The 27,111-nt window shown below is 38.5% G+C and overlaps 1 protein-coding gene across 20 annotated transcripts in view; it reads right to left on the bottom strand.

Moving 5' to 3' along the window:
* PLCB4 (phospholipase C beta 4) overlaps positions 1-27,111 on the bottom strand; it is a 415,996-nt gene that overhangs the window by 39,168 nt on the left and 349,717 nt on the right. For all 20 annotated transcript variants that reach the window (XM_053200245.1, XM_053200251.1, XM_027069585.2 and 17 more), the window contains 3 exons: positions 13,740-13,842; positions 12,257-12,421; positions 10,157-10,361 (listed from right to left, as the gene is read on the bottom strand). In XM_053200245.1, coding sequence (XP_053056220.1) covers positions 10,157-10,361; positions 12,257-12,421; positions 13,740-13,842 — 473 coding nt within the window. The remainder of the gene's footprint in view (positions 1-10,156; positions 10,362-12,256; positions 12,422-13,739; positions 13,843-27,111) is intronic.

Raw genomic sequence — 27,111 nt, 5'->3', positions numbered from 1 at the left:
GTCAGTTGGGAATTTCTATGCAGGAATTACAAAAGGCAGAGGCAGCCGAATCCAAGGTAGACAACATATGTGAATCGTCTTCAGCTTGAAGTTATGGCAGTGAAGGAATCTTCTGTTCTTGGGTGTATCTTTCAAATAAAACAGGCTTTATCATTGTTAACAGGGAGCATCCATCCATCAGCCCCTAGAGACCACCCCAACGTCCTGTCATGGTTTGATGAAAGAATATTTTGAATCCCAGAGTGTTCTTCCTGTTTCTTGCAGCTATGTCATGATCCCAGCCTTGAGGGTCGATTGTGTACAATTCTGATCTTGAATACAGGTGCTATATTTTATAACATACAGTCATGACACAATACAGTAAACTAGGCTATATATTGCTTTGTATTACAAGGACAAACTGGCTGAGATTTCTGATCAGCCATCTGCTGTAGGATTATGTAGATATAGCCTAAATTATATATCAAAATAAGATGCTGCAGATTTATCCATTAGTTGGATAAATATCATTACTTAAACCTATCTTCAATTACCAATATTAACAATTCTAGAAGCCACTGGGGAGTTATGTTCCCGGATTCTGAAATCGTGCCTTATTATTTGAGTTTAAACGAGATGCCTTTTTCAGTTACATATGCCTTTAAAATTTTTATAATATACAACTCAGTAGTGTTCTTGATGAAATGGCAACAAAAATACGCAAAGTAGAAATAAGGCTTGTTCAAACTGAATCACATGGGACAAAAAGATGATGTCAAAAAGATAAAATACCTGGAACAAGGCTTAGGTTAGCAGGTTACTTGAGACAAGCACTTCATTCTTCGCAATTTTGAATAAATCAGATACTCCTAGGACACGGGATTTTGCCACGTGGTGGCAGGTGCTCATTCTGCAGCTAGAGTAATACATCCACGCAGAGGGTAGCCAGTGGGATAGTTCCACCAAAATTTTTCAGCAAAAGGGCTCAGGATTAGAGAGTCAAGACCTGACGAGGCCTCTTTAAGGTAATTTTCCTTTTATAACTTAGTTTCTCCTCTGACTAAAGCCATATATATACCTGACATTTAAAGAATGATTTACACACACATTATACATGCACATATTATATATACATTTATATATAAATATGCTGCATATCAAAAAGGGAAACCACTTTTTATTAACATTTAAAATAATTTATAACCAGAGAATGAGAAGCTGTCCCTCAAATATCTCATACCTCTAATATGCTTGTATAACTCTATGGGAAAATGTTATTTTTCCTTCCTTCAGCTCAGGAGAGCATATTCTTGGCCAAATATTTGCATATTCAAGTAGACCTGTTATCTCTCTTTGGTGCCAATGTGGCATTTCATGGACATCCTCCCCTTGTACTGGGGGAGCACTGTGGCTGGTTACGTAGTTCTCTATTCCACAGGACAATCCCCTGTGGCAAGAATGAAGTTGAAATGCTGATCAACATTGACCTGTGTGCTAGGCGTGTCCAGGGACAGGGCACACTGACCTTCTAACAGGGTACAGAACTGCGCATGCAAGAGCCTGACCCTACAGAACCCACAAGGGCAAGCTGAAATTTCCCAGATGCCTGGAGGCCAAGGCACAGGCTCTGGAACCTTTCTTTTCAAAAAGGAACCAGTCTGGGGCACCTGGGTGGCTCAGTTGGTTAAGCGTCCACCTCTTGATTTAGGCTCAGGTCATGATCTTGTGGTTCGTGGGTTCGAGCCCTGTGTCAGGCTCAGCACTGGCAGAGTAGGGCCTGCTTGGGATTCTCTCTCTCTCCCCACTCTCTTCACCCCTACCCTGCTCATGCTCTTTCTCTCTCAAAATCAATAAACAAACTTAAAACAAATAAAATTTAAAAAATAACAAAGAACCAGTCTGCCTTTTCTCATTTGCTTCTTTCTTCCGAACTTAACAGAAGTTTTACTTATTTATACTTAAGGAAAAAAACCCACTATTTCTAGGTTGAGTGCCATTTCCAAAAGTCTGGTTGCTCGTGGTGAAGACTTTCCATGTATATTCGTTTTTTCACTCCTCCTTCCCTCCCACCCACCCTTCCTCACTTCCAGAGTTGAAAACATCAATTTAAGCATCCCCAAGAACTGAAAAGAAGGTAGCAATTCCTCAGCACAGACTTCCAGATACTTGCAGTCTTTATAAGGGAGGTCCATCTTTGTCTGTTTGCTTGTTTAACCGCTGTTTCTCAAGGCATTTAATTTGAGTGCCTTGGTGGTGAACACCAACCATGGCACCTAGATGGCCCCCTCTTGGCTCAGATCCTTTCCTGTTTTCCCCTCAACGGTTTCTATCTTATCAAGAGGTAAAGGCAGCAGAAAAAATATACATTCCCCAGATCTCTGCAAAGCAATGCTAAAAAAGACCAACAAACCCCATAACTATGATTTTAGATGAGGTCTCTTACCTTCTAGCAAATGATTAATCATTGACCAAATTCCATTTCTAGAATGCATAGAGATATGTTAGGTGTAGGTGGGGGTGGGGGAAGACTTTGTGGTTAAGTAACACTGGGAGATGCCTATGTGTCCCCCTCTTCTTGGGCTCCACAGTACATTTCTAGGAATGATGTAATAAGGAGCCTGTTTAAATTCACCTCACCTGGCAACTCCTGAGCCAGTTCTCCATAATCCATCCTGCCCCCTTCTCTGGAGCTTTTCTTCTTGGTGTTCTTACCAATATATTCTGTAGTTCAGAGGGAGCCATAATAATGGATACCACTGCAACGCGACTCAATTTTCCAACAAATGTTTGACAGAAAAAAAGTGTTTTAGCATCCACAAGGGAGAGGAGGAAATGGAGCGACCTTTTACTCTATCAGAAAATCCTGAGATCATGGCCCAGCAATGGCATCTTGATTAACAACTTTCCTCCTTTTGAACCATGTGATGTAAGAAGCGGCCCACTATCTTTGCAGAAGGTTTGGAAAACAACCCTGTAAGATGCTGGGCAGAGACAGCAAGAAACACCCACCCCCAGGCCCCATGATGGCTCTTTAATCACAGGGCAGGCAGAAAGGAAGAACAGGCAAATAAACAAAAGGGCTACTTCATCTTTCCTTGCACAAAAGGGCCTAGGTGCAGAAGAGAAGACAAAACCTACAGCTCTAGGAGCAGTGATAAGCGCTGCTCAAGGAACTGGCGGCGAGCAGCTCACGCAACACATCTCAGAGTGACATTTAAATATAATGCTGATGTGCCATATATTCTGGAAGCATGGCATCAACTCTCTTATTTGTTCCCCTTACCACTCAGTAATAAGATATACAAATGATCAAAAACAACAGTGAGTGAGAGAAATACTAATGCTCATTTAATTGCCATCTGCTTTGGAACTGCTTCCCATCACAAACAGCAGTGGCTTGCAGTGATAAGGCCGCTGCAATGGCTAAGCGCTGAGGTCCATGGCATTTGCACTTACAGATAAGGCAGCAAAGACAACCCCACGTCTCCAAGGCTCACTGGATTTGACAAAGGAAAACTGACCTTAGCACCCAGCCTAGCACTTTCCTATTGTGTGAGTGTGGGAGTAAACAAGAGGGCTATTTTACTCTATGTTTAGTAGAAAAATAATACTAAAGAAATTAAATGGAGCCTTTTTGATTCATTCCTAGTCATCCCTGTCTTAAATGTCACTGCCTGTTTTCACATCAAATTTCAGTTTCTGATAGTTAAGAGATGTCATCTCTCTTCTTCAGCCCAGGGACATTTTACATCCATGCAGCTTAGGAACAGAACCATCTGTGGAGAGAGCTCCGAAGTTGGAGCAGCCATATTTGCTCTGTGTTTTTCCTGTGTGTCATGGGAGTTCTTGCTACAGCAAGGAGGAGAAGCAGTTGCACTAAATTCCCTGCCTCTGTCGTCTGACAGGGCAAGGAAAGAAAACCGGAAACTGACAGGAGAGGAAAAGGCTCAGGGGGAAATACTGGGTCAAGACTCAAATCATTTTGGGAGGGAACTGGGGCAGCCCAGAGTTCAAGGTGTCTAAAGATCACCATATGCATGAAGGCAGAAGGAATTATGGGCAATCGCAGAAGTACCAAATTGTCTCTGTAAGGAGGGATTCTTCATCCCCTGGTGACCTCACAGCACAGAACTCCAATAAGTAAGTGACCAGAAGCTCCTGTCAATGCCCAAGCCCTCCCCCTAAGGAATGTCTTAACTTAGAAAAGCCTTTTAAGGAACATTTTTCTTGTTTCTATAAAATGATGCCACCCACCCAACATTACTGAGACTTAAAATACATTTAAAAACTATATAGAACATGGAGTTGCTGGTGCTTAAAGAAAATCATGGTCACATTACTAATGCGTTAGAATTCTGAAATTTTGTAGTAGGCATGGAATTAAAAGATTTTCCTTATGATGGTGAACTGCTTATGACAAAATAGTCTACTGCAGCAAAGTAAAGGGTAAAGTTAGGGAGAAGAAAATGTAACTGGTGGATTTTTCTTTAGCTTGTTAGAAATAAACAGAAATGAAAAGAAATTAATGGAAGGGTTGCTATGGTTGGGCACTGTACCAAGAACTCACTATATCTTCACCTATGAGCTGGGGACTGCTGTTATCCCCAAGCCTCAGTGAGGACACTACAGGGTAAAATGTTCTGCAGAGCTCATTCCGGGTCACACAGCCAATGAGCCGTGGGGGCTCCAGCCAGCATCCTCACGTACCTGCTAAGCGGCCTCCATGAAACAGCAGGCCAAGAACGATAGACAGTATTTGAATCCCCAACCATTACCTTCATAGAAGTTTATGTAGACATTGAGATGTATTTGAGACCGCTTTGGAAATTATGAGAGAACTTGTAATTAAAATTTACTTTGAAAAGTTACTTCGAAAAAAGAGAAACCCAATTTAAACAAGCCCACGAAGGGTACTAGAGAGGTATTTTAAGGGAAAAGGAACACAAGTGAGCAAGAAACACACGAGATACACTTAGTCTGATTCATAATTTTAAATTAGCAAATTGAAAAATGATGAGATGCCAATTTTACTACCATTACTGAAAAATAAAATTTTTCTTAGAACCCAGAATTGGCCATAGTGAGTACAGCATGGGACTCTCAATCTCAGGGTCATGAGTTCAAGCCCCATGTTTGGCATGGAGCCTCCTTTAAAAAAAAAAAGAGAGAGAGAGATAGTGCTATATACATATAATGGAATATTATATAACCTTTAAAAAATAACTCAAAAGCCTTATATGCATTGGCAGGAATATGCTCCATGATATATTATGTAAAGAAAGCAAAGCACAGAACACGGTATATTGGATTATCTTTTTGGATTAAGTTAAAAGGGAAATGTATGTTTGTGATACATACATACATATATACACACAAATCTTACATTTATGTATATACATATTAACATATACACAGATATGCTTTGTGTTTTATATTCCTATACTTTTTGAAGAAATTCATGTCCTTTATTTAAAAATGTTATCAAGAACTATTTAGGTAGCAGGATAATAGGTTGCTTTGGTTTTATTTCTTTTTTCTCAATTCAAAATAAATATGTACATATTTTAAACTCTCCTTGTGCCATTTTCATATTACCTTGCTTTTATAGAAAAATAGGGCAAAATACAATTTTTAAAAATTTACAGAGGTTACATATGCTCACTTAAATGACCCAGAAGTAATAAGTGAAGTCCCACCGTACTGGATAGTGTGTTCTCTGTGATGTTCCTGGACATTACCCATTGCAGTGGGCCAGCGCCACTAATCTCTTACCCCCACTCTCAAAGGGATCACTACTCTTAAAGTTGGGTGTATATCCTTTCAGAATTTTTTCTGTGCACTTTAAGCATATGTATAAAGATGGTAAAGGTTCTTAGCAAATAATAATGGGATCATTTTGCAATTTACTTTTTCTCTTGGTACTAAATCACTGTCATCTTTCTATCCTGAACACAGATCTAAGTCATTATTTTCAATAGATGTATGGTTTTCTACAGAATGGCCATCCACATTTAACCAGTCTCTACTGATGGATATAGCTGTTTTTGATCTTTTTTATGCAAATAATGCTGCATGAAATTATAGCATAAAAATTTGTCTGTTTTTAGCTATCTGATTAAAGAAATACATAATTCCTAGGCTAAATATTTGGTGAATTATAAAAGTTGGGATTGCATTAGCTTGGTCAGGCACAAATAAAGTCTTACTTTTCTAATCTAAACTAGTAGAGTGGTTTCAGACAAACTGACCTCACCTAAAAGCTGAGAAAATATAATTTATCAAATTACTTAGTGTCCTGAAAATGTGCATATTCTCCTTAAGGGGTCAAAATTATTCAACAAGAAGAGCACACTCCTCTTGCCAAGTAACACTGGCTTTTGAGGACACATCCTCAAACATGGAACAGAACTTTGGTTTTAGCACCATGTACCCTGTATTTCAGCTTCCTCAGAATGCATAAATAAGTCCAGCACTTTACTTATGAAGGCCTTGGCTTGGGCTGCTTCTCTGTCTGGAAAGTTAGTTTACCTTCCCGCTGTGATTAATCTTTCAAGGTCCAAATGGATTAGTCTAATCTTTCAAGGTCCATAACGGGTAAGTATAACGGATTATACTTATTTATATATGTGCACATGTATATGTGTACAAGGCTGGAAAATTGAGGATAAGTGTACGTGACTTTTCCAACTTTATATCTCTTACCCATATAGTAGGTACGAATTAATAATTGTTGACTACATCTTTTCCTTTGAGAAAAACATTTTAAGTGAATACACTAAGAAATTGTTTTTACTGATGAAACTAGTAAATGTTAACAAAAGTTCCAGCTCTGGGGTGCCTGGGTGGCTCAGTCAGTTAAGCATCCGACTCTTGACTTTGGCTCAGGTAATGATCTCACGGTTTGTGAATTCTAGCCCCACACTGGGCTCTGCATTGACAGTGCAGAGCCTGCTTAGGATTCTTGGTTTCCCCGCCATCTCTCTGCCCCTCCCACCATTCGCTTGCTTTTTCTCTCAAAAATAAATAAACAATAAAAAAACAAAAACAAAACAAAAACAAAAAACAAAAGTTCCAGCTTACACCCTGCTGATGGGTTATCTGGCAATCTGTATCTGAAGTTTTATTTATTTACTTATTTTTTTTAAACTTTTTTAACGTTTATTTATTTTTGGGACAGAGAGAGACAGAGCATGAACGGGGGAGGGGCAGAGAGAGAGGGAGACACAGAATCGGAAACAGGCTCCAGGCTCTGAGCCATCAGCCCAGAGCCCGACGCAGGGCTCGAACTCGCGGACCGCGAGATCGTGACCTGGCTGAAGTCGGACGCTTAACTGACTGTGCCACCCAGGCGCCCCAGTATCTGAAGTTTTAAATACACATACGACTCCTTACACTTCAAAGAATTTATCTTCAGGGAACAATCATGAATATTTCCAGAGCTTTACACATTATTATTTATAAGAAAAAATGGAAATGGCTTCAATGTTTATCAATAACTAAATTATGGATAATACAGATTTCATGACATGGAAAAATATGGTCTATTAAGTGAAAAAAATGAACTCTCTGAAGTAATGGGTCCAAATGAGTATATACAGTAAGATCTATTTAATTAAAACAGAAGACATGAGATTGAAAGTGAAGGGACCAATATGGCAACAGAGCTGTCTCTAAGCAGTGGATTTAGTGGATGACCCTTCCTTCATTCTTTGCGCTGTCAGAATCTCTTTTCTGATACATATTTTACCTACTTTGCCTTTTACAGAATAAGACCTACTAAACATATTTGTGGAATGAATAAATCCATATTATCTTTCTTTAGCCATAAAAAAGATTTTTTTTTCCCCTTGAAAATGCTAGTGTGCAAGGATACGGTTTCATTTTGAACCTTTTCCTATGGAATCAACATAGAATTTCAATGTTCTAGAGAACAGGGAGTCTACAGATTTCCTATTGTCGTGGCTCGGCACATAAATGTTCATATCTGAATGTGGGAGCTTAGTTAAGCAGATGAAATAAAAACACACTGTTTAAGTCAAGAGGCCATAAAGAAAATAAAAAATTTAGAAAAAGATGGTTCTCATATTCTTATGTTGTTATCCTCAGGTAAGTCCCTTAAGTAAGTCCTCAGGGTGTCTGCCCTCAATTTCTTAACCTATAAGAGAAATGACCAGAGAATTCTGAATAAAGTCTTTGAATGTCAAATCTGAGATTCAGACATCAACTGTGGAATCCCACACATGATAACATAGTACAGAAATTTCAAATGCTTCTGATAAAAAGGAAGTGACTATAATGATGTGTTGGGAAAAAAAATATGTGAGACTATTTTTTAAAGGGATTATTCTGAATCAGTACATACACAAATATTGACACTGGTAATGAGCTGCACTATAAATACAGATGTTTCTTTAGCACAGAACTACATGTGTCCACATCCCTTCTCAACAACTTCTGGACTCTACAGAGAGTTCTTGACACAAAGTAGGAACTCAACAAATCATGCTTTCCCTTTTCTAGTCCAATTTCCCCTTTCCCTAGAATGAATTAGAGAGTTCCATTTGAAAAATAAGCCATGCAGAAGGAAATTCCTTAAGTATTCCACCATATTTGTTTATACAACCATTTCTAAAACGTATTAGGTGGTATACACCACCTGCTGTCTAAGCTCAAGTATTTGGAACATGATGTAACTCATCTGCTGATGCTTATGGACATCACAGCCTCCTAAAGATACTCGTTAGGTCCCCCGTCTCTTTTCTCATCCACTTACTAGCCCCACAACACCCCTCTTTTCTGTGCTCTTAAATCAGCTACAGTATGTTCTGGCTTCTGATACAGGCTTCCTTTTTAAATAAAAAACAAAGGAGGAGGAAGAAGGAGTCTTTATTTTGTGACTGAAAAAATCCTCATGGCTCACATCACTCTTGAATCTGCAATTGGGTTGTTAAAGCTGAGGATTAGAGAAAATATTCCCACCAGAGACTCAAGCATTATTAAAAAACAAAACAAGGGGCGCCTGGGTGGCTCAGCCGGTTAAGCGTCCGACTTCGGCTCAGGTCATGATCTCGCGGTCCGTGAGTTCAAGCCCCGTGTCAGGCTCTGTGCTGACTGCTCAGAGCCTGGATCCTGTTTCAGGCTGTGTTCTGTGTCTCCCTCTCTCTCTGCCCCTCCCCTGTTCATGCTCTGTCTCTCTCTGTCTCTCTCTGTCTCAAGGATAAATAAACGTTAAAAAAAAAAAAAATTAAAAAACAAAACAAAAACAAACAAAAACAACCCACAAAATAACTCCCAATCCCCAAAGCTGGGATGTGTTCCAGCTTACTATAGAAATTATTGATTTTATTGTACTGTTAGCCACACATACGTTGTGTGCACACATTTTTGAGCCTTGCTATAGGATATACCGTAATGATAAGCACTTCACAAGAATGCTAAGAGGGAGGCAGGAGGAGTATGTTTACAGGCCAGGAAATGAATGTTTGAAAGGTTATGTCATTGTCCCAAGGTCACCCAGCCAGGAGTAGAGAGTGAGAATTTGCACCCTTGGTTAATTTGATACAATCACTCTGCTGTACCATTCCCTTAGAATTCAATGCACTGGGAGTAGAGAAGATCTTTGTTATCTTTTAATGTTCTTGGCTTAATTTAGGGTAATAACAAGCTAATATGTTTGGGTGTAAGCAAAATCCTAGGTTTGGTCCAGGTTTTGATTTCTCCCATTGATTTACCTTAGTAAAACCACAAGTCTTCTGTGGGAAGACTGGGATGACTGGGAATTTTTGTGGAACTGAACACTCTGATGAATGTGGAAGAAAATCCAATCATGTGGATATTTGAGTTCAATTTAAATTTTTTAGTGATACCAATTGAGATCTATGGTTTCATATGACTTATGTCTTTTTCTCCCTTTGAATGATGATGTAAGAAAATCCCTCACAAACATATTCGTAAAAATGGATAAACCATATAAAACTGCAGTATTTTAAAATAAGAAAGAACCTTAAAGGTAATCCAGCCTTGCCCTTTAATTTATTACTAGGAAACCTGAAGTTATTATCTATCTTTGATTTCTTTGAGGCTATAAGGGTTGGCTGCACTGGTAGGAACAGGTATATATATTTTTAACCACTGGTGAAATTTTTTATGATCCTATAATCTGGACTTCTTAACTTACCTCCAAATCCATCAGGCACATATGTTTTAAGAACAATATTGCAGAAAATTGTTGGCAGTGATAATGGTTTATTTCCCTCATTTCGAAGAGAAATGTGTCGATAACCTGCTTGGAGGCCATCCAGCGGAAGAATCCTCTGGCCTATCAGTCTATTGTTGTCGTCATACACAGCTATTCTCAAGACTGCCAGGTCAGGGAGGATCACCTGCAAACAAAGAATGATACCTTTCATGGATTTTTTTGGAAAGCAGCTCCCAAGAGCCCTGACTCTAGGAATCTGGACCATATCCACACTGCTCTTAAATGTGCCTTTATGGTGAAACGATGCCCTTGATCAATTTGCATTCCTGAAGTACACTGTACAAACTGTAGTGTCCAAGCCATTGAGAAAGCAATTGAACAGGTTTCCTGGAAATCATCTCATTGAAATTTTTAGATGAAATGGATGTGAAAAATTATTAGTTCAACCCTTGTCATCTTTCCCAATCTCCATGCATGTAGTGGACAAGAAAAAGGAGACCTTGAGAGGGGCGCCAGGGTGGCTCAGTCGGTTAAGCATCAGACTCTTGATTTCAGCTCAGGTCATGATCTCACAGTTCATGAGACGGAGCTGTGCACTAGGCTCTGCACTGACAGAATGGGGCCTGCTTGGGATTCTCTCCCTCCCTCTCTCTCTGCCCCATTCCCACTTGTGCTTTTTCTTTCAAAATAAATAAAGTCTGTTTTGTTTTGTTTTTAAAGGGAGACCCTGAGAGATCAAGTGACTTTCCTTAATGTCAGAGACTGTAACATCTGGGCCCGGAATTGGGGCTCTTGACTTTGAATCCTGTGGTTTGTCTCCTCCCTGGGCTGCTTCTGACATCCAGCTCTGTTTTTAAGATTATGGAAAGTATCTCTGAAGAAACGCTTTGCATATAAAGGACAATGTATGTAGAAATTTGGATTTTCCCTTTCTCTTGCACTTCTCAGTTGTTTCTTTGAACTACTGATCTTCTGTAACCTGGTTTCTGTAAACCAGTTAGCCTATTCTGAAGCTGCTAATCCTCACTTTTGTTAAGATAAGAAGCCAGTTATCTGTGTTGTGGGACATACAAATGGAGGAGAAACACCTGGAAAATCTCTGCCTAAAGAAGTGAGAAACTATTTTTTTTAAATATATGAAATTTAGTGTCAAATTAGTTTCCATACAACACCCAGTGCTCATCCAAAAGATGCCCTCTTCAACGCCCATCACCCATCCTCCCCCCCCCCCCCCCCCCCGGTCAATCCTCAGTTTGTTCTCAGTTTTTAAGAGTCTCTTATGCTTTGGCTCTCTCTCCCACTTCAACCTCTTTTTTTTTCCTTCCCCTCCCCCATGGGTTTCTGTTAAGTTTTTTTTTTTTTTAAATATATGAAATTTATTGTCAAATTAGTTTCCAGTGAGAAACTATTTTGGATAGGATAATAAAGCAAGTGAGAAAGAAAACCAGATATTCTTAGAGACAACACAACCAATGCATGGGGTTTTCAATACATCTTACACTGACAAAAGAGAAACAAAGGGAAAAATTATTACAAGATTAAAAACTGAATCATTATAGGGAATGGTTGTGATTGGTCTTAGGATCAAGATATAGAATTAGGAAACCTCCCCCAAACCCAAAACAGACTGTGGGGGTGGCAACAGGTGACATGCTTTCTGGAAGCATAGGGCAATACCAACTGGCCTAGTTAAGGACAGTTATTGGCCTTTTGGGTGCACCATCCTACCTGTCCTCTTGGCTAAAGGAGCACTGCAAGTTACCAGCTGCTGCCTTGGCAGAACAGAACTTTCCAGTGTAGGATGATGTCCATCCGTGAGGACACATTCTAAGGAGATTGCGAACCTGGACCGTGAGCATTGCCACACAGAAGGTGGGCTCCTTGGAGGAGGAAAGGGGAGCCAAAAGGACAAGGACAAACATAACAACAATCACGTCATCTCTAGAACTCATCCACTGAAAGAAGAGAAAAAGGAGACATTTTGGGTTGCCTAACTGCCCCTATGTCATATAGTGTCTATACACTAAATTGTGGCCCCTAACTTAGCAGAGCGAGTTTGACACATTGGAAATGCCCTACCTTCCGAAACACAAATGATTCTTCATTGTAAACTGGATTGAGTCCATTGTTCATCACCATGCGAGTTCGGAATTCCTTACGTATGGTGTCAGTGGGTAAACCATACATATCCACTTCTACATATGTACCAATTTTCTTATCTGATAAAAACTGACCTGATATGACCTGCAGCAACACAGAAATAGGATAAGAGAGAAGTCTGTGTAATTATCAAGAGCAAAGAATAATCTAGAAGAAATTTTCTGTCCATCTTTAGAAATTTTAGTTATCTATGAAAATAATATGTTAATTGCTTACTAAATTAAGACACTATTGAGCAAGTAGTATATGCAAAAAAACTCAAGACAGAGGTTCTGACTTTGAGAACCATCTATAGAAAGAAAGAAGAAAAAAAATAATGAACCATATAATACAAAAAAAAAAAATAATGTCTACAGCAGCTTAATTCTACCTAAGTGCCCACATGTATGAAATGAAGTTAAGGGTTCAAATATGTTCTAGGATCCCATCATAGCTCTGAAATTCTGCCATTTCATACCTTACTGAATTCTTTTATAAGTCTGGGAAAGAGACGCACTGAAGAAAAAAGGAATGCTAAAATTTGCCCCTTATCCTTTACCGATATTGACAATGGTCAGTGTTACAGATTTATAAAGACCAGCATTAAATTCCATCTATTGTAACGCCATGGAGAGACTATTTTTCATTTACTTTCCAAAGGACTACAGCCACTTATCATTTCCACAATATTGAGTACCTGATAATTTTGAAAGTTTTTTGAGGTAAAACTAGCACACAATAAACTGTACATATTTGAAGTGTATAATAAGATCAGTTTGGACTTATGTGCACATTTGAGAAACTGATGGTTTTGACTTTTTCAGAATGTCATGTAGTTGGAATCATACAGTATATAGTCTTTCCATTTGTTTCTTTCACTTTGTAATAAACATTTAAGTTTCCTCTATTTATTTTCATGACTTGCTGGCTCATTTCTTGTTAGCATTGAATAATATCCCATCATCTGGCTGTACCACAGCTTACATATCCATTTACCTACTGAAGGATGTCTTGGTTGCCTCCAGTTTTTGGCAATTATGAACAAAGCACTACAAACATCTCTGCATGGGTTTTGGTGTAGATGTAAGTTTTCAATTCATTTGGGTAAATACCAAGGAGCATGACTGCTGGATTGTAGGGTAAGCAGCGCCACTTTGCATTCTCGTCAGCAACGAATGACAGTTCCTATTGCTTCACATCTTCCACTATGTACTTTTTTGATCTGATGTCTTCCTAAAAGTAGCTAATAGTTTTACTAATGACCAAAATGTATCTCTTAAGAAGGGGGAATTTTGAGTCAAAGCTAAGAGCAACACATGGATCCTACATCTTGGCATAAAATATTTTACTGTGATATTTTAAGTCTTTTCCAGGGCCATCTGCATACACATTTATAGAATACTGTGAATAGCAGGGGCCTTACCTGCACTGAGCAAGTGGCTGCAATAACACCGTCGACAGGAGTTTCAGAGAAGGGATCAAATGTTCGATCGGGCCGTCTCATGAAATCTGGTTTGAGAAGGTACCTGGTGGGACAAAAGCATAGAAAAAGTTTATTAGTTGTGTTTACAAAGATTGTAATACCCTTGCTTCGGGACACTAAGTACTTCCTTTTCCCCATATCTAAGTTAGGAGCTAGACTTTTAGGCAGATGATTCTAAGGACTGAATAAACTATTCCTGTCCTAGGGATAATCCTAAAGAGAAGCAGGAAAGAAGGAATGATTTTTAGATTCCAGACTCCTTGACATCTAGGACTTCCTGATACTATTACATTCTCTTGAACTTTTTTTGTCATGGAACTCTTTAGATATTTACTCTTATATGCACAAAATAAAACTCAAAGAACAACAATGAAAAACCAACTATATGAGCTATAGTTATTAAAATATGAAGAGTACATGATATTCTACTTCTCTGTTTTAATTACTACATTACATTATGAGATATAATGCCAAGTTAATAAATATAATTTCAAAGTACCGATATGCATAAAAATATTTTGTGAGATCTATACCAACAGTAATGAGATATGAAAATATTTGGTTTACATTTGGTGTCAGAGTCACAGGTACCATTAGTATTACTGTGAATTGTTGTCTATGTTCACAGTCAAAAGAACCACGCAATTTCAGTTAGAGGCAGGTGAACATAAAGATGTAATTACCTCCCCATTTCTGGGCAGCGTAATTAGGCAAGAAAATGAAATAAAAGTTACCTAGACGGAAAAAAGGAAGTAAAACAACTTCTATTCACAGATGACATGATCTTGCATATAGAATCTACTAAAGGAATCTACCTAAGGAATCGACTAAAAAATGATTAGAACTAGTAAATGAGTTCAGCAAGGCTGCAGGATACAAAATCAATATACAAAAATCAATTGTATTTCTACACACCAGCAATGAACAATCCAAAAATGAGTTAGGAAGATTCCATTTATAATAGCACCAAAAAAGAATTACTTAGGAATACATTTTAAGAAAATAAGTGCACGTACTTTGAAAACTACAAAATATTGTTGAAAGATATAAAGAAGGCCTAAGTAAATGGGAAAACATCTTGTGTTCACGGACCACCAGACTTACTATGGCTAAGACGGCACTATTTCACCAGACTAATATACAGATTTGATCCCTATCCAGATCCCAACTGACTTCTTTAGAAATTAACAGGTGATCCTAAAATTAATATGGAAACTTAAGGACTCAGAATAGCCAAGGAACCTGGAACAAGAAAAACAAACTTGAAGGTCTCCTAATTCTCAAAACTTTCTACAAAGCAACAGTAATCAAGATAGTGTAGTACTGGCATAAGGATGCACATATAAATCAATGAGACAGAACTGGGAATCCAGAAATAAATTCATATATCTACGGTCAATTGGTTATTGACAAAGATGCTCACACTAGTCAACGGAGGAAGGAATATTCTTTTAAACAAATGTTGCTGGGACAACTCTAACCACCACATGCAAAACAATAAAATTGGCCCTTCTAACATCATGTACCAAAATTAATTCAAGGTGGATCAAAGACAAAAATATAAAAGCCAAAATGATAAAATCGTTAGAAGAAACATAGGGATAAATCTTTAGGACTTGGCAATGGATCTTAGATATAACACCAAAAAGCACCACCAACAACAATAAAATAATAATAAACTCAGCCTTATCATAAAAACTTTTGCTCTTCAAAGGACACTATCAAGACAGTGAATAAACAAGCCACAGAATGAGAGAAAAATTCACAAATCATATATTATCTGATAAGAGGTTTGTGTCTAGAAAATGTAAAGAATAACCCAGTTAAAAAATGGGCAAGTGATCTGCATACACATTTCTCCAAATAAGAGAAACAAATGGCCAAAAAGGAGATGAAAAGATGCTTAGTACCACTGATTATCAGAAAAATGCAAATCAAAACGATATGTCACTAAACACACACATTAGGATGGCTATAGTAAACGAGTCAGATAACAGTAAGTGTTGACAACGACATAGAAGTGTTGATCAGGACTGGAACCCTCCTACATTGTTGGTGGGAATGTAAAGTGACACAGTGCTTTTGGAAGACAGTCTGGCAGTTCGTCCAACAGTTAAATATAAAGTTGCCATATGACTCAGCAATTCCACTCTTAGTATACACCCAAGAAAAATAAAAACATACCTATACAAAAACTTCTTTGTGAATATTGTAGGAGCATCATTCAGAATAACCAAAAGATGGAAACAGTCCAAAAGTTCATCAGTAGATGAATGGATATACAATATGTGGTATATCCACACAATGGGAAATTATTCAACAATAAAAAGAAATAAAGTACTGATACCGGCTACAGCACAGATGAACCCTGAAAGCATGAGGCTAACTGAAAGAAGCTGGTCACAAAACATTATAAGAATCCATTTATATAAAATGTGCTGTAGAGACAAATACAGAGACAGAGAGTCGATCGTGGTTGCTTAAGGCTGGGGATAGGGAGCAGGGGATATTGGGAGGTGATAGCTCAAGGGTATGAGTTTTCTTTTTGAGGTAAGGAAAATGTTTTGAAATTGACCTAACTACACAATGTCTGCCCCTCATGCCCTTTGGTTACAGTCACATAATCATACCGCAGCCAGATTCCATAACCACCCTGAACTAGTATCAGACAACGTCATCTCTCTAAAAAAAAATTTTTTTGTTAGAAAGGCCTATAGCTGAAGATAGAAAAATTCCATACTCAGACAAGCTGTAGACAGAGGGCAATAAAAGCACTTTCCCCAAAACAATGCATTTACTTTTAAGTGTAAAAGAATCATAATTAGAGGGATCAAATCTTTCCCATTCTTTAGGAGCATAACATTTACTAATTTTAACTCTAGATGATGTCAAATTTATTATCTTTTAAAATATAACCAAAAAGGATTCTGAGGTGTGACATTTCTCCTTAAAGAAAAATTCCAAGTCACATTTTATTTTTTGGCTTTGAGACAGCTGCCATTCATTGCTATCTTCTAAGTTTGAATAAATGTTAAAGAAAATAACCCCACATTCAACTTCGATGTTATCTTCAATAAAGAACCTCCAGGGGACAACACTGATTTTTAAATCAGGGATATAAAAAGTCTTCAGAATCATTCAAACATAAATGATGATTTTCAACTTTCACCTGTCCCCAAGGGAATGCAACCCAAAACCTTACTTTAAAAGCTCTCACTGCACAAAAAAGATACTGTTTTCTATATTCACAGAGATTTAGATTTGGGCCTTTTTTGTGGCTAGTGTTAGTCACTGGTAACTATGATGACACAGAAAAACCTGAAGACTCAGCTACAATATCACACGTACTACTTCAAGTGAAGCCCACTGGCTTCTGCAAAGTATCAGACATTAGCTGATAATGGGAGCATTTGGATTCCAGTTGCATGGAATGAGGGATTCTTCCTCCTGAGAGATGTGTGGGCAATGGCTGTCTGGAGGTTCAGTATTCCACACTCCCTGCAGCCATTTCTGAAGGGACTCTTCTCACCAGAAACACAAAATTGGGGTATTGATGAATTCCTGCTGCCAAAACCATTCTTCTATGTTCCCTGCTCCCATATGTGCTTAGAAGGAAACTAATCTGTCAGACAATGAACTGATCCAAAATAAGAAATGCCAGGGGAAAAGGGCAAGAAACCGAAGTCTAATTCTCCAAAGCAGGCAGCCTTCAGTGTAATGTATATACACTTTAAAATAAAAGAAAGCATGTACAAGTTTGACAGGCCACAAGGTAAGCCTTGGCTTGGGGCTGACACTGAGCCAGCTTGTCTTGAAGGAGTATTGATTCTGGGTCTGTGGTGGCCTGCTGATGCAGCAGAGATTGTCAGTCACTGCCAGGGACCCCCGGGCATCAATGGGACCTGTGTAGTTCCACAAGGCTCTGAACTCAGAAGGGTTTTGTGCTTAGTTTCATGCTCTGCAGCCACTGTCTGGAAATTCTTAATAATTTGTGAACAAGGAGGCCCTCATTTTCATTTTGCCCTGGGCCCCACAAACTAGGTAGCCAGCCCCGCCTGGTATTTTTTGGTATAGAAAATTAATTCATTCCAAGCATCCAGGTCTGTGTGACAGACAAGGGGATAGGCCAAAGCCAGTGACATTTGAAGGGATCCAAGGATTTTCTGTGGCCTTTTGTAGGGACTCAGAAGGCAAGAGAGGAAGAGAAGAAAGGCCTTCAGCTAGGTGGTTAGACAGGAGTCGTAAGAATCAGAAGATGGGGTCATAAGGAAGGACAACCTGTCTGAACACACCCGAGATAGCATCAACTGTTCAACACTCCATTATTTCCTTTACCAACAAGAAAGCAAAATGGTTGATTTTAACTATAAGATGTCATGGATTTCAAGACACAAGTTCCACAAAAAGTGTGCATCACTGAATCATAAAACATCCTACTATTTTGATACCCATCATCCAATTTTTTTTGATTTTTTCATTGTTTAAAATTTACATCCAAACTAGTTAGCATAGAGTGCAACAATGATTTCAGGAGTAGACTCCTTAGTGCCCCTTACCCACTTAGCCCATCCCTCCTCCCACAACCCCTCCAGTAACCCTCAGTTTGTTCTCCATATTTATGAGTCTCTTCTGTTTTGTCCCCCTCCCTGTTTTTATATGATTTTTGTTTCCCTTCCCTTATGTTCATCTGTTTTGTTTCTTAAAGTCCTCACATGAGTGAAGTCATATGATTTTTGTCTTTCTCTGTTCCATCCACATAGTTGCAAATGGCAAGATTTCATTCTTTTTGATTGCTGAGTAATACTCCACTGCATATATATACCACATTTTCTTTATCCATTCATCCATCGATGGACATTTGGGCTCTTTCCATACTTTGGCTATTGTTGATAGTGCTGCTATAAACATGGGGGTGCATGTGTCCCTTCGAAACAACACACCCGTATCCCTTGGATAAATACCTAGTAGTGTAATTGTTCGGTCATAGGGTAGTTCTATTTTTAGTTTTTTGAGGAACCGCCATACTGTTCTCCAGAGTGGCTGCACCAGCTTGCATTCCCACCACCAATGCGAAAGAGATCCTCTTTCTCTGCATCCTTGCCAACATCTGTTGTTGCCTGAGTTGTTAATGTTAGCCATTCTGACAGGTGTAAGGTGGTATCTCATTGTGGTTTTGATTTGTATTTCCCTGATGATGAGTGACGTTGAGCATTTTTTTATGTGTCTGTTCACCATCTGGATGTCTTCTTTGGAGAAGTGTCTATTCATGTCTTTTGCCCATTTCTTCACTGCATTTTTTTTTGGGGGGGTGTTGAGTTTGATAAGTTCTTTACAGATTTTGGATACTAACCCTTTATCTGATACGTCATTTACAAATATCTTCTCCCATGCTGTCGGCTGCCTTTTAGTTTTGCTAATTGTTTCCTTCACTGTGCAGAAGCTTTTTATTTTGATGAGGTGCCAGGAGTTCATTTTTGCTTTTGTTTCCCTTGCCTCTGGAGACATGTTGAGTAAGAAGTTGCTGTGGCCAAGATCAAAGAGGTTTTTGCCTGCTTTCTCCTCTACAGTTTTGATGGCTTCCTGTCTTACATTTAGGTCTTTCATCCATTTTGAGTTTATTTTTGTGGATGGTGTAAGAAAGTGGTCCAGGTTCTCTTCTGCATGTCGCTGTCCAGTTTTCCCAGCACCACCTGCTGAAGAGACTGTCTTTATTTCATTGGATATTCTTTCCTGCTTTGTCAGAGATTAGTTGGCCATACGTTTGTGGGTCCATTTCTGGATTCTCTATTCTGTTCCATTGATCTGAGTGTCTCTTCTTATGCCAGTACCATACTGCCTTGATGATTACAGCTTTGTAGTATAGCTTGAAGTCTGGGATTGTGATGCCTACTGGTTTGGTTTTCTTTTCCAAGATTGCTTTGGCTATTCGGGGTCTTTTCTGGTTCCATACAAATTTTAGGATTATTTGTTCTAATTCTGTGAAGAATGTTGGTGTTACTTTGATAGGGATTGCATGGAATATGTAGATTGTTTTGGGTAGTATTGACATTTTAGCAATATTTGTTCTTCCTGTCCAGGAGCATGGAATCTTTTTCCATCTTTTTTTTGTCCTCCTCAATTTCTTTCATAAGCTTTCTATAGTTTTCAGTATATAGATTTTTCACCTCTTTGGTTAGATTTATTCCTAGGTATTTTATGTTTTTTTTGTGCAACTGTAAATGGGATCGATTCCTTGATTTCTCTTTCTATAGCTTCATTGTTGGTGTATAGGAATGCAACCAATTTCTGTGCATTGATTTTATATCCTGCAACTTTGCTGAATTCATGAATCAATTCTAGCAGTTTTTTGGTGGAATCTTTTGGGTTTTCCACATAGCGTATCATTTCATCTGCGAAGATTGAAAGTTTGACCTCATTCTGGCCGATTTGGATGCCTTTTATTTCTTTGTGTTGTCTGATTGCAGAGGCTAAGACTTCCAATACCATGTTGAATAACAGTGGTGAGAGTGGACATATCTGTCGTGTTCCTGACCTTAGGGGGAAAGCTCTTAGTTTTTCCCCATTGAGGATGATATTAGCATTGGGTTTTTCATATATGGCTTTTATGATCTCGAGGCATGCTCCTTCTATCCCTACTTTGCTGAGGGTTTTTATCAAGAAAGGATGCTGTATTTTGTCAGATGCTTTCTCTGCATCTATTGAGAGGATCATATGGTTCTTGCCCTTTCTTTTATTGATGTGATGAATCATGTTAATTGTTTTGCAGATATTGAACCAGCCCTGCATCCCAGGTATAAACTCTGCTTGATTGTGGTGAATAATTTTTTTAATGCATTGTTGGATCCGGTTGGCTAATATCTTGTTGGGGATTTCTGCATCCATGTTCATCAGGAAAATTGGTCTATAGTTCTCCTTTTTAGTGGGGTCTGTCTGGTTTTGGAATCAAGGTAATGCTGGCTTCATAGAAAGAGTTTGGAAGTTTTCCTTCTGTTTCTACTTTTTGGAACAGCTTCAAGAGAATAGGTATTAACTCTTAAATGTCTGGTAGAATTCCCCTGGAAAGCCATCTGGCCCTGGACTCTTGTTCTTTGGCAGATTTTTGATTACTAATTCGATTTCCTTACTGGTTATGGGTCTGTTCAAATTTTCTATTTCTTCCTATTTCAGTTTTCATAGTGTATATGTTTCTAGGAATTTGTCCATTTCTCCCAGATTACCCATTTTATTGGCATATAATTGCTCATGATATTCTCTTATTATTGTTTTTATTTCTGTTGTGTTGGTTGTGATCTATCCTCTTTCATTCTTATTTATTTAGGCCCTTTTCTTTTTCTTTTTGATTAAACTGGTTAGTGGTTTATCAATTTTGTTAATTCTTTCAAAGAACCAGCTTCTGGTTTCGTTGATCTGTTTTTGTTTTTGGTTTCGATGGCATTAATTTCTGCTCTAATCCTTATTATTTCCTGTCTTCTGCTGGTTTGGGGTTTTATTTGCTGTTCTTTTTCCAGCTCCCGATGGCGTAAGGTTAGGTTGTGTATCTGAGATCTTTCTTCTTCTTTAGGAAGGCCTGGATTGCTATATACTTTCCTCTTATGACCAACTTTGCTGCGTCCCAGAGGTTTTGGGTTGTGGTGTTATCATTTTCATTGACTTCCATATACTTTTTAATTTCCTCTTTAACTGCTTGGTTAGCCCATTCATTCTTTAGTAGGATGTTCTTCAGTCTCCAAGTATTTGTTACCTTTCCAAATTTTTTCTTGTGGTTGATTTCCAGTTTCATAGCATTGTGGTCTGAAAATATGCACAGTATGATCTCGATCTTTTTGTACTTACTAGGGCTGATTTGTGTCCCAGTATATGGTCTATTTTGGAGAATGTTCCATGTGCACTGGAGAAGAATGTATATTCTGTTGCTTTAGGATGAAATGTTCTGAATGCATTTGTTAAGCCCATCTGGTCCAGTGTGTCATTCAAAGCCATTGTTTCCTTGATTTTTTGATTAGATGATCTGTCCATTGCTGTGAGTGGGGTGAAGTCTCCTACTATTATGGTATTACTATCGATGAGTTTATGTTTGTGATTAATTGATTTATATATTTGGGTGTTGCCACATTTGGCACATTAATGTTTACAACTGTTAGGTCTTCTTGGTGGACAGACCCCTTAATTATGATATAATGCCCTTCTGCATCTCTTGATACAGTCTTTATTTTAAAGTCTAGATTGTCTGATATAAGTATGGCTACTCCGGCTTTCTTTTGTTGACCATTAGCATGATAGATGGTTCTCCATCCCCTTATTTTCAATCTGAAGGTGTCTTTAGGTCTAAAGTGGGTCTCTTGTAAACAGCAAATAGATGGGTCTTGTTTTCTTATCCATTCTATTACCCTATGTCTTTTGATTGGAGCATTGAATCCATTGACGCTTAGACTGAATACTGAAAGATATGAATTTATTATCATTATGATGCTTGTAGAGTTGGAGTTTCTGGTGGTGTTCTCTGGTCCTTTCTAATCTTTGTTGCTTTTGGTATTTATATATGTGTGTATATATATACACGTGTATATATATATATATATACACGTGTATATATATATATATACACGTGTATATATATATATATACGTGATACACACGTATATATATATATATACACGTATATATATATATATATATATACGCGTATATATATACGTATATATATATATATATACGCGTATATATATACGTATATATATATATTTTTTTTCATCTTTTCTCCCCTCAGAGAGTCCCCCTTAAAATTTCTTGCAGGGTTGGTTTAGTGGTCACAAACTCCTTTTTGTTTGTCTGGAAAACTTTTTATCTCTCCTTCTATTTTGAATTTTATCTTGCTGGATAAAGAATTCTTGGCTGCATATTTTTCTGATTCAGCACACTGACTATATCCTGCCACCCCTTTCTGGCCTGCCAAGTTTCTGTGGATAGGTCTGCTGCAAACCTGATCTGTCTTCCCTTGTAGGTCAGGGACTTTTTTTCCCTTGCTGCTTTCATGATTCTCTCCTTGCCTGAGTGTTTCATGAATTTGACTATGATAGGCCTTGTTGATGGTCAGTTTTTGTTGAATCTAATGGGGGGGGGTCCTCTGTGCTTCCTGGATTTTGATGTCTGTGCCTTCCCCCAGGTTACGAAAATTTTCCGCTATGATTTGCTCACATAACCCTTCTACCCCTATTTCTCTCTCTTCCTTTTCTGGGACCTCTATGATTCTGATGTTATTCCTTTTTAATGAGTCACTGATTTCTCTAATTCTTAAATTGTGCTCTTTTGCTCTTAAATCTCCCTCTTTTTTTCTGCTTCCTTATTCTCTATAAGTTTGTCCTCTACATCACTGATTCTCTGTTCTGCCTCGCCCATCCTTGCTGCCACTGCATCCATCCATGATTGCAGCTCAGTTATAGCATTTTTAATTTTATTCTATTTTTTACTTCTTTTATCTCTGTAGAAAGGGATTTTAATCTATTTTCAACTCCAGCTGGTATTCTTATTATTGTGATTCTAAATTCTGGTTCAGACATCTTGCTTGTATTTGTGTTGGTTAAATCCCTGGCTGTCATTTCTTTGTGCTCTTTCTTTTGGGGTGATTTCCTTCATTTTGTCATTTTGAAGGGAGAAAAGGAATTAATGAGGTAGAAAAATTGAAATTAAAAAAAATTAAAATTAAAAAAATATTAAAATTAAAAGTTAAACACACACACACGCAAATGGAATAGATGATGCTAGACCCTAGGTGTGTTTTGGTCTGGGTGTTGAAAGTGGTTTGACAGATTAGAGAAAAAAAAGCGAGGGGGGGGGGAAAGGAAATCATTTGAGAATGTGAAAAAATGAATACACTAAGGTAGACTAAAATGAGATGATGGGGGTAAAATAGAACTTAAAAAATATACACAAAAGTAAAGGATATAGTAGAAAAAATTGAAGTATTTTTAATAAAAATTAAAAATAAATGATTTTTTTCTTTCTGTATTTAAGAAAAAAGAAATGAAAAAGAGAAAAAAGATAAAAAAAGGAAATCATTTGAAAATTTGAAGAATTACACTGTAGTTGACTAAAATAAAATGATGGAAGTAAAATAGAATTTGAAAAAATTTACATAAAAGCAAAAAATATAGTAAAAAAATTAAATAAAAATATTTTTAATATATATTGAAAGTAAAAGTGAAGTTTTTCTGTTTCTGCATTCAAGAAAAAATAAATGAAAAGAGAAAACAAGAAAAAAAAGGAAATTGTTTGAAAATTTGAAAAGGTTAATACACTGAAGTAGACTAAAATAAAATGATGGAAATAAAATAGAATTTGAAAAAATTTACACAAAAGTAAAAACTATAGTTTTAATAGGTCAACTTATAAGATATCAGAAAGCTTATTGTATGTAAGTTTGGCTTAAACTCATCTTTCATGAATAGTTGAGATAAAAGCCTTATGTAGTTCCCTATTAGGGTTATTGGAAATTGCTAACCACCCTATCTCACTTCTGTGACCTCGCCTGCTTGCTAAATAGATAACTTAGGATGCAAAACGCTCCCCCACCCCGTCTACTGATCTGGCCTAGGCAAGACCAACATGTAAAAAGTCACATACTCACTGCCCTACAGCATCTCAGGTGTCTAACTATGATTGGTCATTTTAAAACCTCTTAGGACAAGATCTTTAAATTGATAGGTTCCCGCCAAAACTGATATCTGTGTGTCACAATATAATTGGCTACCATGAAATGCTGTAAATTGTAATTGGTTAACCAAATAATGATGTATTCTGACTTGCTAAAATCCATATAAGCCCACTGCTGCCTTTGTTCGGGGTCATTCTCTGCACTTTTCTCCTTAAGATCAGGAGATCAGGTTTGGCCCAGCCGTGAATAAAATCTTGTCTCGCTTCTATTTGGCGGCTGGTGGTTTTTTTCGACAGCACCCTCCCTGTTTCATAGTAATAAAGAAAAATATTTTCAATAAAAATTGAAAATAAAAATGAATTTTTTCTCCTTCTGAATTTTGTGGTTCAGGTTGTGCAGATTGTTGTGTTAATCCTCCAATCAGTTTTCTAGGTGTGTAGGATGGTTTAGTGTTGGTCTGGCTGTATTTCATGGACGCGAGATACACAAAAACTTCCACAGTGTTCCGCCATCTTGGCTCCTCCGCTTCTTATTTTCAAGGAGCTTCTGCTCAGAGAACAAGTGATACAGTTTGTATGGGAAGAAACATTTGCACTGTAAAAGCCACAGGAGTTGTTTTGATTTTGCAGAGACCAGGGGCAGGTGCACCAGGCAGAGTCGTCTCTCAGGTTTTAGATCACAATCTCCTGGTCATTTCTCCCAGGTGGTTAAAGGACCGTGGTGGTGACTGTGCTGGCATGGATGCCACCTCGAAGAGCTCTGACTCTGCCTGGCTGACCCCATCATCCAATTTTCTGCGAAAGCCTGCAGGCTTGAGAAATTAATTTGCTCTATTTTGTTTTATTAGGAATTACAGAAATGCCTCCCATGTCTACACCTTTAAAAATGAGTCTGTTATAAAGTACTGCTCACTTTCCTACTAAAAATCACACTTACTGAGCCCAATGGCATGGCTTCCCAAAACATCAGCCCACAGAGCAGACAGGGATCCCGAGACAGGCTCCCAATGTTTTGTTAATGTTGATAGATTCAGAAATTATACATGTTTGCTTCCATGCCAATGTTCTATATAAAACAGCTACTGTTTGCTACCATAAGTCTAAAAAGGTACCAAAAGCCTCTTTACAGAAACCCAACCCTCAGCCAACCCAACAAGGAGGTTTTAAAAAGACCCTGCGGGGGTGGGGGGGGTGGGGGGGTGGGGGGGGGAGAATTACAGGGGAAATGTAGTCAAAGCCAGAGTGCCTTTGATGCCCTCGCTCCGTGGAAATGCACCCTGTGTGGCCAGCCCTGTGTCTACCAGCCATGACGATTCCATCATGGAGGAGCAGAGAAACACACAACTGAGAAAGATTTCTTCCCTTTTTCCTGTGGGCGACAATCTTTGCCTCCAGGTTGAGTGTAGGGAAAAGGGAAAGGTTGGGGGTGGTGACATGTGACTGATCATTATCATCAATGCCTCTTCAAGTTGGGCTGTCTTGCTGAAGGATCTTAACTTTCTAGCCCCTCTGGTGGGACTTTGGCTTTTGGTCACATCATCTCAGACACTTCATCACAGAATTCGGGCTATGGGAGCACTCTCCTTGTTTGTGAACGCACTTTAAAATCAACAATGGTGCATAAAAACAAGACACAGATCATAACCACGGTGAAACAGAAACTCCTGTAAAGAAATGGAGGTTAACTATACAACTCCTGTTGGGACCTCTTTATCTGGAAACAATTCCCCTCCTTAAGTACTAGCCCTGGGACAGCTGAGGCAAAAGGGGAAAACTTTAGTGTTACTAGGCCCCAGGGAAGGTTCCAAGGAGGGAGCCCCACCAGGGCTGACTGAGGTATGGTATGAACCACAAGGGCTGTGGATGCCTCCCCAGACTCTGTAAAGGCCCGATTTGGACACAGCTCTTATTTACTCTTTTCTGGCCTCAGTTTTGTGATCAGCCATAAGGTCTTAAGCTTTTCTTAAGCCTCCCTTTGCACAGAAACTTGCAGTTCAGGAAGTACATTCATACACACTCCCATTCATCCTTACCAAGCCGCTGCAACAAACCCGGCGAGGTAGGTATTACTGTCTTCATTTTATGGAGCAGAAAATTGAGGCCCAGAGTTTCACACACCTGCCAGGGCAATGCAACTAGCATGCCCAGGAGCTGGTGCTCAAAGCTGGGCTTTAGACTTGAGCTTTAACCACCAGGTCGCACCTGTCCCGTGCAGCCGAACTGCCTCAGCCTGCCACTGGGGGTCCATCCATCAATTTATCTGCACAATCTCCTGGTTATGAACATTTTGCATTAAAGCAACAAAACAGCTTTAAAAAACTCTGGAATGCGTATTTAGTGGTTTTCTTTTGAACTACATAGTTTCTATTTCCTTTTATCATGGACCTAGAACGTACTAGTTCAAGGTGTACAATTTTAATTTCTTTCAAAGCACACAGCAGAGGAAAATATAATGTATTTCCCAGATACATGTGTCCCAGGTGATTTGGAGAATAGGACCATCACTCAGGGGCGTAGGTACGCTGGCAGAGAGCCATCTGGTAAGCAGGAAGAGGTGTGAGTGTGCACTTCGAACCCACAACTGCTGAAAAATTTTATCTTGACTGGCTGTTTTTTTGTGATAAAAATGAGGTATTCAACCAGGGAGGGCAAGAACTTCCTG

This window comes from Acinonyx jubatus, chromosome A3 (genome assembly GCF_027475565.1).
Source record: "Acinonyx jubatus isolate Ajub_Pintada_27869175 chromosome A3, VMU_Ajub_asm_v1.0, whole genome shotgun sequence".
NCBI classification, from domain to species: Eukaryota; Metazoa; Chordata; class Mammalia; order Carnivora; family Felidae; genus Acinonyx; species Acinonyx jubatus.
This window is presented reverse-complemented; position numbering and strand designations above follow the sequence as displayed.